The sequence below is a fragment of the Stigmatopora argus genome, chromosome 3 (assembly GCF_051989625.1).
Source record: "Stigmatopora argus isolate UIUO_Sarg chromosome 3, RoL_Sarg_1.0, whole genome shotgun sequence".
In the NCBI taxonomy this organism is placed as follows: Eukaryota; Metazoa; Chordata; class Actinopteri; order Syngnathiformes; family Syngnathidae; genus Stigmatopora; species Stigmatopora argus.
The window spans coordinates 5,466,805-5,481,948 of record NC_135389.1 but is presented as its reverse complement, the minus strand read 5'-3'; the positions used below and the strand labels follow the sequence as shown (position 1 = coordinate 5,481,948).

Sequence of the window (15,144 nt, the reverse complement as noted above, 5' to 3'; positions counted from 1 at the left end):
AATGAATACTCCGTGTATGAAATAAACGTATAATAAAGGAAAAATATTTGGGAAAGTATTATCAGTAGCTTGCTGAAATAGATTGATGAGTATCTATTAAGACGAAAAATATCTTACATATACATATATACATCAGTGGCGGTCCGTGCATTTTCTCGTAGCGCCTTCAACGGGTAAAATCCACTTCCTAGCAGCATTTAATGATTAAATACAAATACTGGAGCTTTTCAGACATTACAACTGGGCCGGTAGGTGATTTTCCCAGGAAAAGACAGCGATGGACGTCAATGGCGAAACGGCAAACATTGCACTAAAATGGGGTAAAATCCACTTCCTAGCAGAATTTAGTGATTAAATACAAACACTGGAGCTTAAATACAGACACTGGAGCTCAAATACAGACACTGGAGCTTTTCAGATATCAGAACCGGGCCCACAATTGAAATATTATTTAGGAATATAGCCATATTTTACTTACCAAAAATCCTTTTTAACTGTACACAATATCCCTCCTTTCTTTCTTCCTTCTTTTCTATCGCCATCGAAGCTAATGCTGAAAGTCGAGCCTGTCCTGTCGTATTTCTGGCATAGTCCGTCTTGAAAATGGCTTTAAATCAACACAACAATATATTTGCTTGTGCAGCTCGCTGTTGGTTGAGTCCAACTTTGGGGTCCTGGCTGATTGGACACTCTAAAATTGCCCCTAGGTATGAGTGTAAGCGTGAATGGTTGTTTGTCTCCTTGCAATTGGCTGGCCACCAATTCAGGGTGTACCCCGCCTATTGCCCGAAGTCAGCTGGGATAGGCTCCAGCACCCCCCGCGACCCTAGTGAGGATAAAGCGGTTCAGAAAATGAGATCTGTATTATTTTGTTGCTTGTAGTTCTTACCTCATTCATTGCCACTAACAGTTATAGACTATTTTTACCCCCTTGGAAAATTATTGGAGAAAATATTTTTCCTTATATGAGTAAAGTAATTAATCATTTAAGCATTCTAATTGAAGATGAAAGCGGCCCGGTCGCGCGAGTGGTTAGCGCGTCGGCCTCACAGCTCTGGGGTCCTGGGTTCAAGTCCACCTGTGTGGGGTTTGCATGTTCTCCCCAGACCTTCATGGATTATCTCCGGGTACTCCGGTTTCCTCCCACATTCCAAAAAGACGCATGGTAGGCTGATTGGACACTCTAAATTGGCCATAGGTATGGGTGTGAGTGTGCATGGTTGTCCGTCTCCATGTGGCCTGCGATTGGCTGGCCACTGATTCAGGGTGTCCCCCGGAGTCAGCTGGGATAGGCTCCAGCACCCCCCATGACCCTAATGAAGATAAAGCGGTTCAGAATATAAATATATATATATATATTTTTTTTTTATTTATTAGTGGCGGGCCGTCAGGGCCTTCAAGGCCTTCTCTGCTGGCCTAAGAAATATCTGAATCATATTATATTTTGTCCATCAATACGTACTTATTATTCCAAATGGTCTGTTAGCTTCCTTTCATTGCTTTTCCGCCTGGTTGCACTGCTTCCAGATGTGTGTTTTCATATTGAAGCATTTAACCAATCACATTTCAGCCATTATTCGTTGCCAGATCAGATCTGCCTCAAAGCCATCACAATCAGCTCTTGCGGGCTCTGCTGCATTAAACTAGACTGTTGCTTTTAACCAATCAGATTTCGAGTTGGCAACCCAACAATGATTTTTCATAGGCGTTAGCATTTTGCTGGCTGGGACATGTCATTGCTTCTTTCACAAACTATGATTGGCTAGTAGGCGGGCCAAAGCAGCACCCTAGGCAGCCGAGATCGCAAACTCCACCCACTATGGCCGACAGAAGCAGAAGCAAAAACAAATTGATTCTGTTTGCTCACAAAGCTATTTTCCAGAAAAAAAATGGACATCATTAAGAAAGGGTGGTCAACTCCGAAGCTAGCAAGCTTGTTACAGCCGGGAAAATGGTGTGGGGTACTTTCAGCGCGCTAACTTAGCTCCACAAGCAAATAGTATATTGTTGTGTTGATTTAATGCCATTTTCAAGACGGACTATGCCGGAAATATGACAGGACTTTCATCATTAGCTTCGATGGCGATAGGAAAGAAGGAAGAAAGAAAGGAGGATGGATATTGTGTAAAAATGATTTTTGGTGAGTTAAATATGGCTATAGTATTCCTAAATAATATTTCAATTGTGGGCCAAGTTCTGATATCTGAAAAGCTCCAGTGTTTGTATTTAATCACAAAATGCTGCTAGGAAGTGGATTTTACCCCAGTGTAATTTTTGGCGTTTCACCATTGACGTCCATCGCTGTCTTTTCCCGGGAAAAATCACCCCCCTGGCCTGGTTGTAATGTCTCAAAAGCTCCAGTATTTGTATTCAATCAATAAATGATGCTAGGAAGTGGATTTTACCTAATTTTAGTGCATTTTTTGTCATTTCACCTATGGACGTATCGACGTTCATCGCTGTCTTTTTACCGGGGAAATGATACTCCGGGCCCGGTTCTGATGTCTAAAAAGCTCCAGTATTTGTATTTAATCAATGAATGTTGTTTTCGGCTGTATTTTACCCCATTTTCGGGCAATGTTTGCCCGTACGCCATTGACGTTCATCGCTGTCTTTTCCCGGGAAAATCACCCCCTGGCCTGGTTTTAATGTCTGAAAAGCTCCAGTATTTGTATTTAATCATGAAATGCTGCTAGGAAGTGGATTTTACCCCATTTTTGCGCATTAATTTATTGATTATTTTTTATGTGTCGCAGCTGTAGCCGCAGTAGAGGTTTTATAGCTATAAAATAGTTTTTGAGGGTTGGATTGATACGTTGAAGGCGCTACCAGAAAATGCTCCGCCCGCCACTGATATATACTTATGTAACGTGCAAATATTGTACGTATAAAGTACTATCGGCTAGTCTGCCGGAAGTAGTAGGAACCATTATTTTGGATATGTTTTTCAGTACCATTCAGGTGGTGACTCACAACAACTGGTTTTGGCACGAAAACGGAGGGAGGAACCTCAAGAATACAAGCTCGGAGATTTACACTGTGGCTAACAAAATTGTTCACATACATTTCGTAAGATTGCATGTCATGTTCGACTTTTTCTGACAATATGACGTCAGGATTGAATCGTTTTAATACCACTGTCACGGTGGATGAGTATCTCGGTAGGTTCTTTCATAGAAACGATTTCACATTTGTGTTTCCTGCACTTTTAGTTCTTGGTTAAAAAAATGGATTGCCTTTTTATTTATGATTGCATATAATTGTTTTATTTTCCTCCACAGCTGAGAGCAATGTGTTGTTTTACCTCAGTGATGCTTTGACCCAGTTGCTGGAACATAAAGAAGAATATACCCATTTTGGTGTGACCCGCTACTTAGCTGAATAGTATGTTGCTTTCTTTATTGTCTTTTCTTTTTGTTAAGCTGATTTTTCACGTAAAGTGTAATCTATTCAAATATCACTTGGCTATAATTTAATTGTATAGTCTCATCTCATTTTCTGAACCGCTTTATCCTCATTAGGGTCGCGGGGGTGCTGGAGCCTATCCCAGCTGACTCCGGGCCAGAGGCGGGGTACACCCTGAATTGGTGGCCAGCCAATTGGAGGGCACAAGGAGACAAACAACCATTGTTACCAACTTTTGGTATCATCTGACCACGATTTTCTCCCAGTTGTTACCTTAATGTTTTTCTCATTTTATCTCTCATAGTTTTGGTGCACTTATGATGAAAATTACGATACTCTCTAATCTCTTAAATAGGAAAACTTTAACAATTGGTGGTTAACCAAATATTGCCGTATTTTTCGGACTATTAGTCACACCTGAGTATAAGTCGCACCATCCAAAGAATACTCAATGAAGAGGATTTTTTTTTAAATTTAAGTAGCACCGGAGTATAAGTTGCATTTTTGGGAGGGCATTTTTTACGTTATCAGAAACCACAAACACCGATACGTTTAAGTAACAATGGTAAACAAGAGAACATCAGACTAAACAGGCAGTTTTTTAGATGGCTATAGCCTAAAACCAACAACATAACAGGCTTTTGGTGGCCAAAGAGAAATAAAAAGATATACAATTTGCACGTGAGTGTTAGTCACAGGCCGGGCCAAACTATGTAAAAAAAGTCCGATTTATAGTCCGGAAAATATAGTATTTAGCACACTATGTACTGCTAAAAAATAAAGGAAACGTTGAAGTGTTTTGCTTTTATTTTTATTTATTGAACAGTACGTATACTTGCTTTTTATTGTGTCTATGTGTAGTTTCAGCAGTGTCAAGAACTGTAATCACATCTTCTTCAGAGAGTTTAACTACATCAGCGCAACCCCTCATAATAGAGCCTCATTCATCAAAGTCTTCTGGAGATGTTACCGGCAGATAGGAAAGAGTGGAGGTGAGAGAAACACAAACAATTCAACGTTCAAATTATGGGAATATAATTTAATATGGCGCCACAATAACCCTAAATACAAACCTACATTCTGTTACATTAGTCCTTAAATCAAAAGCTGACATAACCAATGTCAACTGTAAAATTTTTGTGGTTTATTTTTGACAAATAAACTTGTAAATAATCTTTTTAAAGCATTGTGATAAATTAAGCTATTTTGGTTGTGAGTTTGTCAGATTAGCCATTAGACATTCCCGTAAACAAATAAAGAGGAAAGACACTCTTGGTTTTTTACTTGCAAGGAGGACAGCTCTCTTACTCCGTTCTGACCTTACACCTCTTTTCTGTTGGATTATTACATTTGGGTCTCAATTCTCAAGGGAGGGGTGGATTACCCAATTGAGACGTCTGAGTCTGCTCCTCTGGTTGGATCTTTAGTCTAGTACATGTGTACCAAAATAAATTCATGAAAGTACAGCTGGGCGATATGACAAAAATTGTTATCACGAAAAAAAAAGAAATTATCCGTCTATCGATAATTATCACGATAACTATCACATCTTTTTAGTTTCAAATTTGAACTCTGACAAAAAGGCATAAAGATGAGGAGAAATCGTGCACTGTTCCTCTTTGCAAAATGGGTCGCTTTCTTGAGATCATGCCCCAACATCTCGATTGAGTTTAGATCGGAGCTCTGATTGGGTCATTGTAGAACATGCATTTTGTTCGTCTGAAACCATGAACCAAGACAAATTATATAGTGATATACTTGAGAATTCATTTTCCCATTGACGATCGTCCAGGTCCACTAGAATGCTCCCGTCATACGTAACCGTTTGAAATTATGTTTCGTTGATGTGTGGTGTACTTTTACTTGCCATTAAAAGCCTCTGTACAAATTCCAAAATCATTTACCGTATTTTCACGACTATTTGGCGCATCGTATTTTATGCCGCATCGTATTTTATGCCGCAGTGTCAGTAACGAGTGCTATTTCTGTATTTTAGACACACAAAGCACGCACCGTTTCATTACACGCATATATATTATATATGGATGAACATCGAAACGCAATAGCGCTGGCTACCGGAAGCAGCTTATTTCCGGGTTCCGGTGCGCTGGGAAATATAGTTCTTGCGCGCAACACCCACACGCTAAAAACACGCTTTAAAAAGGCAACGGAAGCAAAACTGAGTTCGGTTGTACTTTATTTAGACATTTTACAACTTACTCGCGTCATCATCACCCACAAATCCATCAAAGTCCTCATTTTTTGTGTCCGCATTAAACAATTGCCCAAATGAGTCTTCCAAAACGCTGGGTCCCACGGTTGTAGTTCTTAAGCCTCCGGGAATGACGGCAAGCTCCGAGTTATTATATATAATATATATACATAGTTCACAGTCTAGCTTTGAATGCTCTGTTGACGCCAACATTTAGCGGCAGGATTTGTTTTGTAAATACAGCCGAAATGACGGCCAGCACCAAATTAGTGTGGTCGCCATCATACTAACTATTGAAGAACTGGGTGTATTAAGAACTCTATATCCCAGCAGTCACTGTGCAGTACTTTATCTACGGGAAAATAGTAGAGTCGGGCTGCTTGGCGTAGTTAGTTGTATATATATATATATACATAGTTCACAGTCTAGCTTTGAATGCTCTGTTGACGCAGACATTTAGCGGCAGGATTTCTTTTGTAAATACAGCCGAAATGACAGCCAGCACCAAATTAGTGCGGTCGCCATCATACTAACTGTATTGAAGAACTGGGTGTATTAAGAACTCTATATCCCAGCAGTCACTGCGCAGTACTTTATCTACGGGAAAATAGTAGAGTCGGGCTGCTTGGCGTAGTTAGTTGTGTGTGTATATATATATATATATATATATATATATATATATATATAAATATATATAAATATAAATATATATAAATATAAATATATATATATATAAATATATATAAATATAAATATATATATATATATATACATATATACATACATACATACATACATACATACATACACATGTATAGGTATATATATATATATATATATATATATACATACACATGTATAGGTGTGTGTATGTATATGTATATATATATATATATATATATATATATATATATATATATATATATATATATATATATATATATATATATATATATATATATATATATATATATATATATATACATAGTTCACAGTCTAGCTTTGAATGCTCTGTTGACGCCAACATTTAGCAGCAGGATTTCTTTTGTAAATACAGCCGAAGTGACGGCGAGCACCAAATTAGTGTGCTCGCGAGACGTCATACTGGGTGTATTAAGAACTCGATATCCCAGCAGTCACTGCGCAGTACTTTATCTACGGGAAATAGTGGAGTCTGGGGCTGCTTGGCGTAGTTGTGTATATATATATATAGTTCAGTCTAGCTTTGAATGCTCTGTTGACGCCAACATTTCTTTTGTAAATATAGCCGAAATGACGGCGAGCACCAAATTAGTGTGCTCGTGCGACGTCATACTGGGTGTATTGAAGAACTGGGTGTATTAAGAACTCTATATCCCAGCAGTCACTGTGCAGTACTTTATCTACGGGAAAATAGTAGAGTCGGGGGCTGGTTTCCTTAGTTGTCCTATCGACTGATTTATTTTATTTTATCGTGATAACAATTTTAGTATTGGTCCATATATAAAGCGCACTGGATTATACGGCGCCCTGTCTATTTTGGAGAAAAAATTTGACTTTTATGCACGCCTTATAGTCGTGAAAATACGGTAATCTCTTTTCCCATTTGTATTTGTTGCTTCCAGATCTGCTGTCCAGTTTGGATTATAGTTCCCTGCTTCAGTTATTGTGTCCGGACTTCCCAATGGAAATAGTAAACAGTGCAGCCAGGTCTGTTCATTGTATTATCCAACATAATACATCTTGTTTCTTCATTTACCGTAAAACCTCTATTTCAACGGCATGCCGTTCTATTTTTCAAACTTTCCCCGGAAGTGCCGTTCAATTAGAGGTGCCGTTCAATTAGATGGTGCCGTTCTATTTTTCGACTAGCTGGTCAGAATTTTGAGAAGATGCGGTAAATTTTATGGATGAAAAGAGAAACCAGGTAACATATAAATATTTATTTGGCAAAAGGCACAAATACAAGGCGATTACTGGTAAGTAATTACAAATTCACTGGTGAAAATCAAGTGACACGTCGCTGTTGTAGCTGTCCTCGTCATTCACATCACCTGCCGCATCAGCGTCTGGTGTCTAAGTGAGTTCACGTTCATCGTCGCCAGCATTGGCTCGCGCTTGCTGGAGAAGATGCAAACCAGTCTGAATTGGGCCGACTGACCTGAAACAATGGATCTGGCAATCCTTCGAGCCGCCAAGAGCGTTGGTCAGTCCGCATCCCTTGAACGACTTGATGATTAGATCCTTCGGCAGATGATCCCAAGCATCGACAATCCATTTCAAATAAACTTCCATTGTTGGTGCTCGCATGTTGCCGAATTTGGTGTATGTAGCTCTTCTCGCCGTGCAACATCCAGTTCTCGTAGAACTGTCGGACTTTGGCCTTGAATGGGGTGTTCCAGTAGACCTCGGGGGCCTGTATAAATTTGGTGCAGCCTCCTGGAATCACGGCCACATCAATATGGAGCCTCTTCAATTGCTTCTTGGTGGCATCGCTAATGTGACAACGGTATGAATCCCAGGCAAGAAGGCGCTTGCCATCTGACCACCTTCTAAGGTTGAGAAAAACCTCAATTTCACCGGCATGTCGTTCTATTTTTCAAACTTTTCCCGTAGTGACATTCAATTAGAGGTGCCGTTCAATTAGAGGGTGCCGTTCTATTACTCCATTCTTCCACCAAGGTGCTGTTTTATTAGAGGTGCCGTTCAAATAAGAGGTGCCACTCAAATAGAGGTTTTACGGTATTTATATTGTTACGAATCATTTTGGATGTGTACTTTGGGAATGTGAGCCTCATCTGGAATGCATTATGGAAAAAATTCTCATATTGAACCGCTGTTGAAAGAAAAGATGCAACTTGTTTGACCATTTAGCACACAGGATTTTAAACCGAAGACAATACCTTTTCACCAATCGGTTCTCTTATAAGTGTATAATCAGTTGATTGCAATCAGGTGCTGCTTGTTCCAGTGGAAACCTCATTGGTCAAACTGTCTGTCCTGTTTCAGTAGGAATGAAATCTTTTACCCACATGGTCCTTTGTGAAAGTGATTTAGAATATATCAAATTTGGTCCAGAGTTGACCCTTATTTTAAAATGAAACCATATACTGACTCAATTTTTGATGTTATTTTATTTGTTGTACGACAAATGGGCTCATGATATGAACTTGGAATTTGTATTCAAACTCAGCACAGCAAAGATGTCCACATAATGGATAAAAACAGTGACAGATTACTTAATAATTGTGTGCACTCCACAGTACAGTCGTACCTCTACTTACAAAATTAATTCGTTCCAGAACTTTTTTCTAATTTGAAAATTTCATAAGTAAAGCAGTACATTTATATGGAAATTCTCTAATCCGTTCCATGGTCCTCACACAACTACCAACTAAACCCTTTAAAAAATTTCTGTGTCCCAATTTTGTGTGAAAGATGTGAGGAAACACAAAAATGAGAGAAAATTATAAGAACATTATTAATGTGTTAAAAGCATACAAAATATATCGACGGTGGAACGCATAGGAACAAGAGGATCGGTATGCAACAGAGAGATAGCATACAACCACTGTCACGTCTTTGGGTGGATGTGTGAGTGTGTCTGTGTTTGCTTTTCACCCTATTGTGTCCCTCCGGGCGCCCTGGAGCAAGTTAAGCCCCGTGGGTCCAGGACACAAGAGCTGAAAATCAAACACACTCACATCCACCCAAGACCCTAACAAGACATTGACAACCACACGGACACATAAGCATACATCTTATAAACGCAACATTAAGAATTCAAACAACATTAATCAACAACAGACATTAACGTTTTATGATTTCTTTGGAATTAAAATTTTCACCCCTTTTATTAATCGCTACTGGTTCTTTCCTGTTTGGATTTCACTTGCCCCTTGCCGTGCTGGTTGACAGACATTAAAAAAAAAATCCAAAGATGATTGCCTTTGACAACTTTTAATAATGTTTCTATAATGCAACAGACAAAGTGGGCGATCGCACGACTCGTGAACACTTTCGGGATGTTTTTTATTCTACGAAGACAGAAAGTTTGTGAAATATCTCCAGCATTTTTTTGATTTTTGCCTTCTCGTTTTATTCCCCCGTATTGTCGAGTGTTCCATTAACCCTAGAGCAAGGGTGTCAGACTTGGGTTGGTTCGCAGGCCGCTTTAACGTCAACTTGATTTCACGTGGGCCGTACCATTTTAGATGTAATATTTAGATTGTTTTTTTAATAAACGGATTAAAAGAACTGGATTAAAAGCCCTAAATATTCATTTTTTCATAGATCTAATACAATTTTAATTTAAGCTTTTTTCTTAGTAAGGGAAATCATTTATTTAATCTTTATTAATTATTTTCATTTAATCTATATTTATTTGTTTTTCATTGCAAAAGGAAACCAAATTTTTCTTTATTATGTTCAATATTAAAGTAAAAAACAGAAAATATTTTTATCTATTTTCAGATTTTACAAAATGATTTTTGAACTAAAAACACAGAAAAAAAGGATTAAAAAATTGCAATTATTGATTTAAAAGGGGGAAATCAGGAAATATAATATACATCTATAATCTTCATTTTAATTTGATCCTAAAACAGAAAGTTGGCACTCATGATTTTCTTTCCCGGGCCGGACAAAATGATGTGGTGGGCCAGATTTGGCCCCCGGTCCGCCACTTTGACACCTGTGCACTAGAGAGTTTGTTTTTATGCCTCTCAACCAACTCGTCAATGTCCTCTTCGCTGACTTCTTTTCATTCACGCTGGTAATTTCATTGGGAGGCATGATGATAAAAACAGAAGCAGCTGCTTTATCCACTCTTGGGAAAACTCGCCAAAAAAACAGAACTCCGTGACGACGAACGGCGGTCAAAAGTACATAACAGAGAATCTTGAAACATGGATAGTGGTTGTTGTGAGACAGCCAATGAGAGCCCAGTATGGTGTAGGGAGCTTCTAAAGTGAGAATCAATGCATCCCGACAATATTTTCTAAATAAAATAACAGATGAGGAATGCATGCACTTTTCTGGGGTTTTCGTAACTTGGATATTTTTCTTATCTCGAGGGACTCATTTGCATATAAAAAGCTTTTGTAACCTGGAAATTTCGCACCTAGGGGCATTCGTAAACAGAGGTATAACTACAACCATTTGACTTATTTAAGATGGTTGCTGATTTTTTTTTTTTTTGCCTACAGAATTGTGTCAATGGATGATGGCTTAGACTGTTTAATGTCGTTCTCAGACTTCATTTACGCCTTCCAGCTGCAGTTCTACTACCAAGGTCAGTACTGTATCATATTGTCTGAATTCAATATCAATTCATCTTCAATTAGAATGCTTAAATGATTTTCAATTTTACCTTGATTAATTACTTTACTCGTATAAGAAAAAAAAATCTCCAATCATTTTCTAAGGAGGTATAAATAGTAGTTTTATTAATTCAGGTTAGTCAATGGAAAATAATGAAAAAACAATAAATACACCACAGCCTGACTGTTACGAAAGAAAATCTCTGATTTTACGTTTAAAGCCAGTATTCATTCAAACTACATTCTCACATACCTTCTGTATTATTACTTCTGAAATGAGATTGCTTTACCCCCAATTGCACTTGTAGAGTTCCTGGATAGTGTGCTGCTGATCTACCAGGATCTCTTAGCCGGAAAGAGTCCTAACACAGTTATTGTTCCCACATCAACAACTGTTGAACAGCCTCCTTGCTTGATCACCGAAGAAAATAACAAGGAGCAGGATTTAGAGGTGGACGCTTCTACTCTGGCTGGGTGTATAGACACACTCTGTGACCGTATCAAATACAGGTAGACCTATTTTTGTTTCTATTCAGGAGCCTTACATTCTTCTCCAGTACCATCGGAATCAAATATGTTGTTGCCAAGAATGTCATTGTATTCGCAACAGTTAGTTATTAATACGCAAAAGGCAATGTACACGTTTGGTGTTAAGCATTACACTTTGGTTTCTTCTGACTTACACCAAAACTGTATGCTTGTGTATTTGTTATGCGTAGTCACCCTCCCATGTCCTGTTTGCAAGAAGCGTTAGAGACTGGCAAAGTGTCATACTACAGCTTAATGACGAGCCTGGCTAAACATGAAACCATCAACCAAATTATCGGTAAGTATTCTCCTTGGTATGCCTACCGCAGATATGCTTCAAGCGCAAAACAACAGCTAATCAGAAAGTTGCTCCAAAAAACGCAAATTGTGATTTGTTTTTTTAGACCTTTGATAATAATTATATATATATAAATATATATATATACTAGTATATGTATATAAAATATATATACACGCTTGTTTATTTATATATTTATTCATGTATTTATTTTATGTATTAACTTACTTATTACCTATCTATTTATACTCTAAAATGCCTTTCCTATATCTGCATTCTCACCCTCTTGCTACTGTGACAACGAAATTTCCCGAATACGGGATGAATAGTTATCCAATCCAATCCAATATACACATATAGACATTTGCCACGGCAACGCACTCGTAACCGAACAAACAAATTTAAATTAACTTGGATTAATATATATAGACACTCAAACATACGTTTAATGTAACTTTACACAAAACTGAATTCTAATTTTGTTTTAATTTTTTTTTTTACCTTCGTTCTGCGGGTTAGCTGTTTACCACGCCTCCACCCTCACGTTCGCTATCGATGGGCTGTTTGCTGTTGTATTGCCTTCAAAATATTCCGAAAATGATGCACACAAATGTCCTCACAATAGGATAACGCACGATCACTTGCCAACGAGAAGTAGTCTTGAATGAGCGATCGCGGGAGCTAACAGGCTAAGGAAGGAAAAGCAGGAAATGCAACAGCTGCTTCTGGGCAGTGTTGATCACTCTCTGCAGGCGTGGCCGGATGATTCGCCTAAAGACGTTTCGCCGACGGACGTTTGACAGACGGACAGGTCGCCGAATGGACGTTCCACCGAACGGTCATTCGGCCGAATGGCGGTTCGGCCGAACGGAGGTTTCGCTGAAACGGGATTCGCGCGCTCGCCCCGCCCCCGGATCGTGTGTGTACAAGTTTTGCAACCTCGGCCCGCGGGCCATATACGGCCCGTTAGGATTTTTTTAAGAACAGAGCCATTCGCCAGACGGCTCAAAATGCTCTCAAATTCGGTCAAATCCAGCCGAAAACAGTGTTTAATGATTAAATACAAATACTAGTATTTGTATTTGCGACATCAAATGTCGGATAGGCACTGGGGAAACACACCGTTGATGTGTGTGGTGCTCATACTTTGAAAAATTTATGGAGCTCGGGATTTCAGCGGGGCATCAGCCAACCCAATCCGCTCATGTGTCACTATCCTTGGTTACGCTCGGGAAAAAACGCCGCCGATGTGTGTGGTGCTCACGCTTAGAAAAAAATTATGGTGCTCAGGATCCCAGCGGGGCATGTGTCACCCCTGTCCGCCCACAGAGCACTGTGCTCGGTGAAAAACCCCTCCAATGTGTGTGGGGCTCAAATTTGAAAAATTCGTCGTCCAACCCAGTCCGCTCACGGCGCACTATTCTCAGATAGGCTCGGGGGGAACCCCCCGCCGATTTTTAAAGTGCTCAAACTCGGGAAATATATGGAGCTCGATAATGAAACTGCATGTGTCATTAAAATCCGCCCACGAAGCACTGTTCCCGGGGAGAAACCCCTCCGATGACCGTAGCGATATGATTTACCTACTCAGCGGGCCGGATTAAAAATCCTAACGGGCCGTATATGGCCCGCGGACCGAGGTTGCAAAACTTGTACACACACGATCCGGGGGCGGGGCAACCGCGCGAATCCCGTTTCAGCGAAACCTCCGTTCGGCCGAATGACCGTTCGGTGGAACGTCCATTCGGCGACCTGTCCGTCTGTCAAACGTCCGTCGGCGAAACGTCCGTCGGCGAAACGTCTTTAGGCGAATCATCCGAGTACCCTCTGCAGGTAGATAGGTATTTGTTACTGTTAATAAGTGGTGAATTAGAACAAACAGATGTTTTTCCATTGTAATATCCTGTTTTTTGATGGGGGGGGTTTCAGAGGATTGGAACGGATTAATTTTCATTTTGCTATTTTCTATGGGGAAAATTTGGTTTGAGATGTGAGTAAATTGACATATGAGCTCGGTCCCGGAACGCATTAAGCTCGTATCACAAGATATTACTGTATTGTGGTTTCATTATGACATTATTTACAGTAGATTTCTTGGACTTCATTTGGATTCAGATAGATCATTATCATTTATTACTGCATCGTGACAAATCCTAACAATGGAAACAAACAAAAAAGTACATTTGTCACTTTCATACCACACTGCCTCTCAAAGCAAAATGAAAAACAGTTGAATTCTCAAATTTGAAATCTTCTGTCTTTGCTTGTTGGACTCAGGAGTGTTGCCCAGTAAGACCGATGTACTGAATGACCCAGAGATGGACCAGGAACTGGACAAACTGTAAGATACGCGTGCAATGCAGTATATTCTGCTTATTTTTCCATGTCAGAATCCTCCTTCTGTTATGTGCAAATGTCCATGTTTTCCCTTCTTCCCTGCAGCATTGCCCAAATAGCTGTCAGCCCGAGTAGCAACAGCAGTGGCAGTGCAGTGGGGATGCTTAAGGAGGTCCAGAGAAAGGCCTCCCCCAGAAGGAACATTCACCACAGGAGGAAGATGGAGGTTGAAAGTGACGGCTCGACAGAGGAGACTGACTCGTCTGAAAACTGATCTTTTACCTTCGCTACCTCCCAATCTTAGTTGTGTAATGGCATGCAATATTACTATACAGTGGTACCTCGACATGCGAGTGCCCCGACATACGAGCAATTTGAGATATGAGACCATTTTTGATATACGAGCATACAGCGGACGCGAGAGGCTGCTCATAAGAACATCATGGGCACACCTGAAAGCCAGGCCAGGAGAAGAAAGGTGTAAAAATGTAAAACAAAATTAGAATTAAGCTTAGTGTAAGGTTAGATTCAACTTATTTTAAGTGTCTGTGCATCGTAATCCAAGTTCATTTAAATTTGTTTATGTTACGAGCGCGTTGCCGTGCAAAGTCTCCCCCCCCCCCCCCCCTCTCTTGGTCCGTCTCTGTCCCTTCCGCGAAATCCTAATTTTAGTACTATTAAACTCATTTTAGTATTATTAAACCACTAGTTATTTGTTACTTTGTTAATAGATGGCGAATTAGAACGAATATAACATTTTTTCCAATCCAATATCCTGTTTTTGGTGTTTTTTCAGAGGGTTGAAATGAATTAATTTGGTTTTAGTTCATTTCAATGGGAAACGTTCGTTTGAGTTACAAAAAAAAATCGACATACGAGCTCAGTCCCAGATCGAATTAAGCTCGTATCTCAAGGTACCACTGTAGTTCAAATTTAGGCAAATGACAGGAAGCCCGCAATGTAAATATGAAGCATATTGCTTGTTTTATAACAAGTGTGTTCAAACCTTTTGTCTCCGAGGGCCGCTTTTAGAAAAATAAAAGGAGGCAAGGGCCTATCTGAAA

General features: G+C 39.6%; 1 protein-coding gene across 1 annotated transcript; it reads left to right on the top strand.

Annotated features, from left to right (window-relative positions):
• Nucleotides 1-2,969: 2,969 nt before the first annotated feature.
• On the top strand, nt 2,970-15,144 carry cstpp1 (centriolar satellite-associated tubulin polyglutamylase complex regulator 1). Its single transcript, XM_077597158.1, has 9 exons — nt 2,970-3,161; nt 3,282-3,384; nt 4,267-4,397; nt 7,222-7,306; nt 10,804-10,889; nt 11,226-11,427; nt 11,637-11,743; nt 14,021-14,084; nt 14,186-15,144. The coding sequence occupies exons 1-9, from the start codon at nt 3,080-3,082 to the stop codon at nt 14,352-14,354; spliced, it is 1,029 nt and encodes a 342-aa protein (XP_077453284.1). The 5' UTR covers nt 2,970-3,079; the 3' UTR covers nt 14,355-15,144.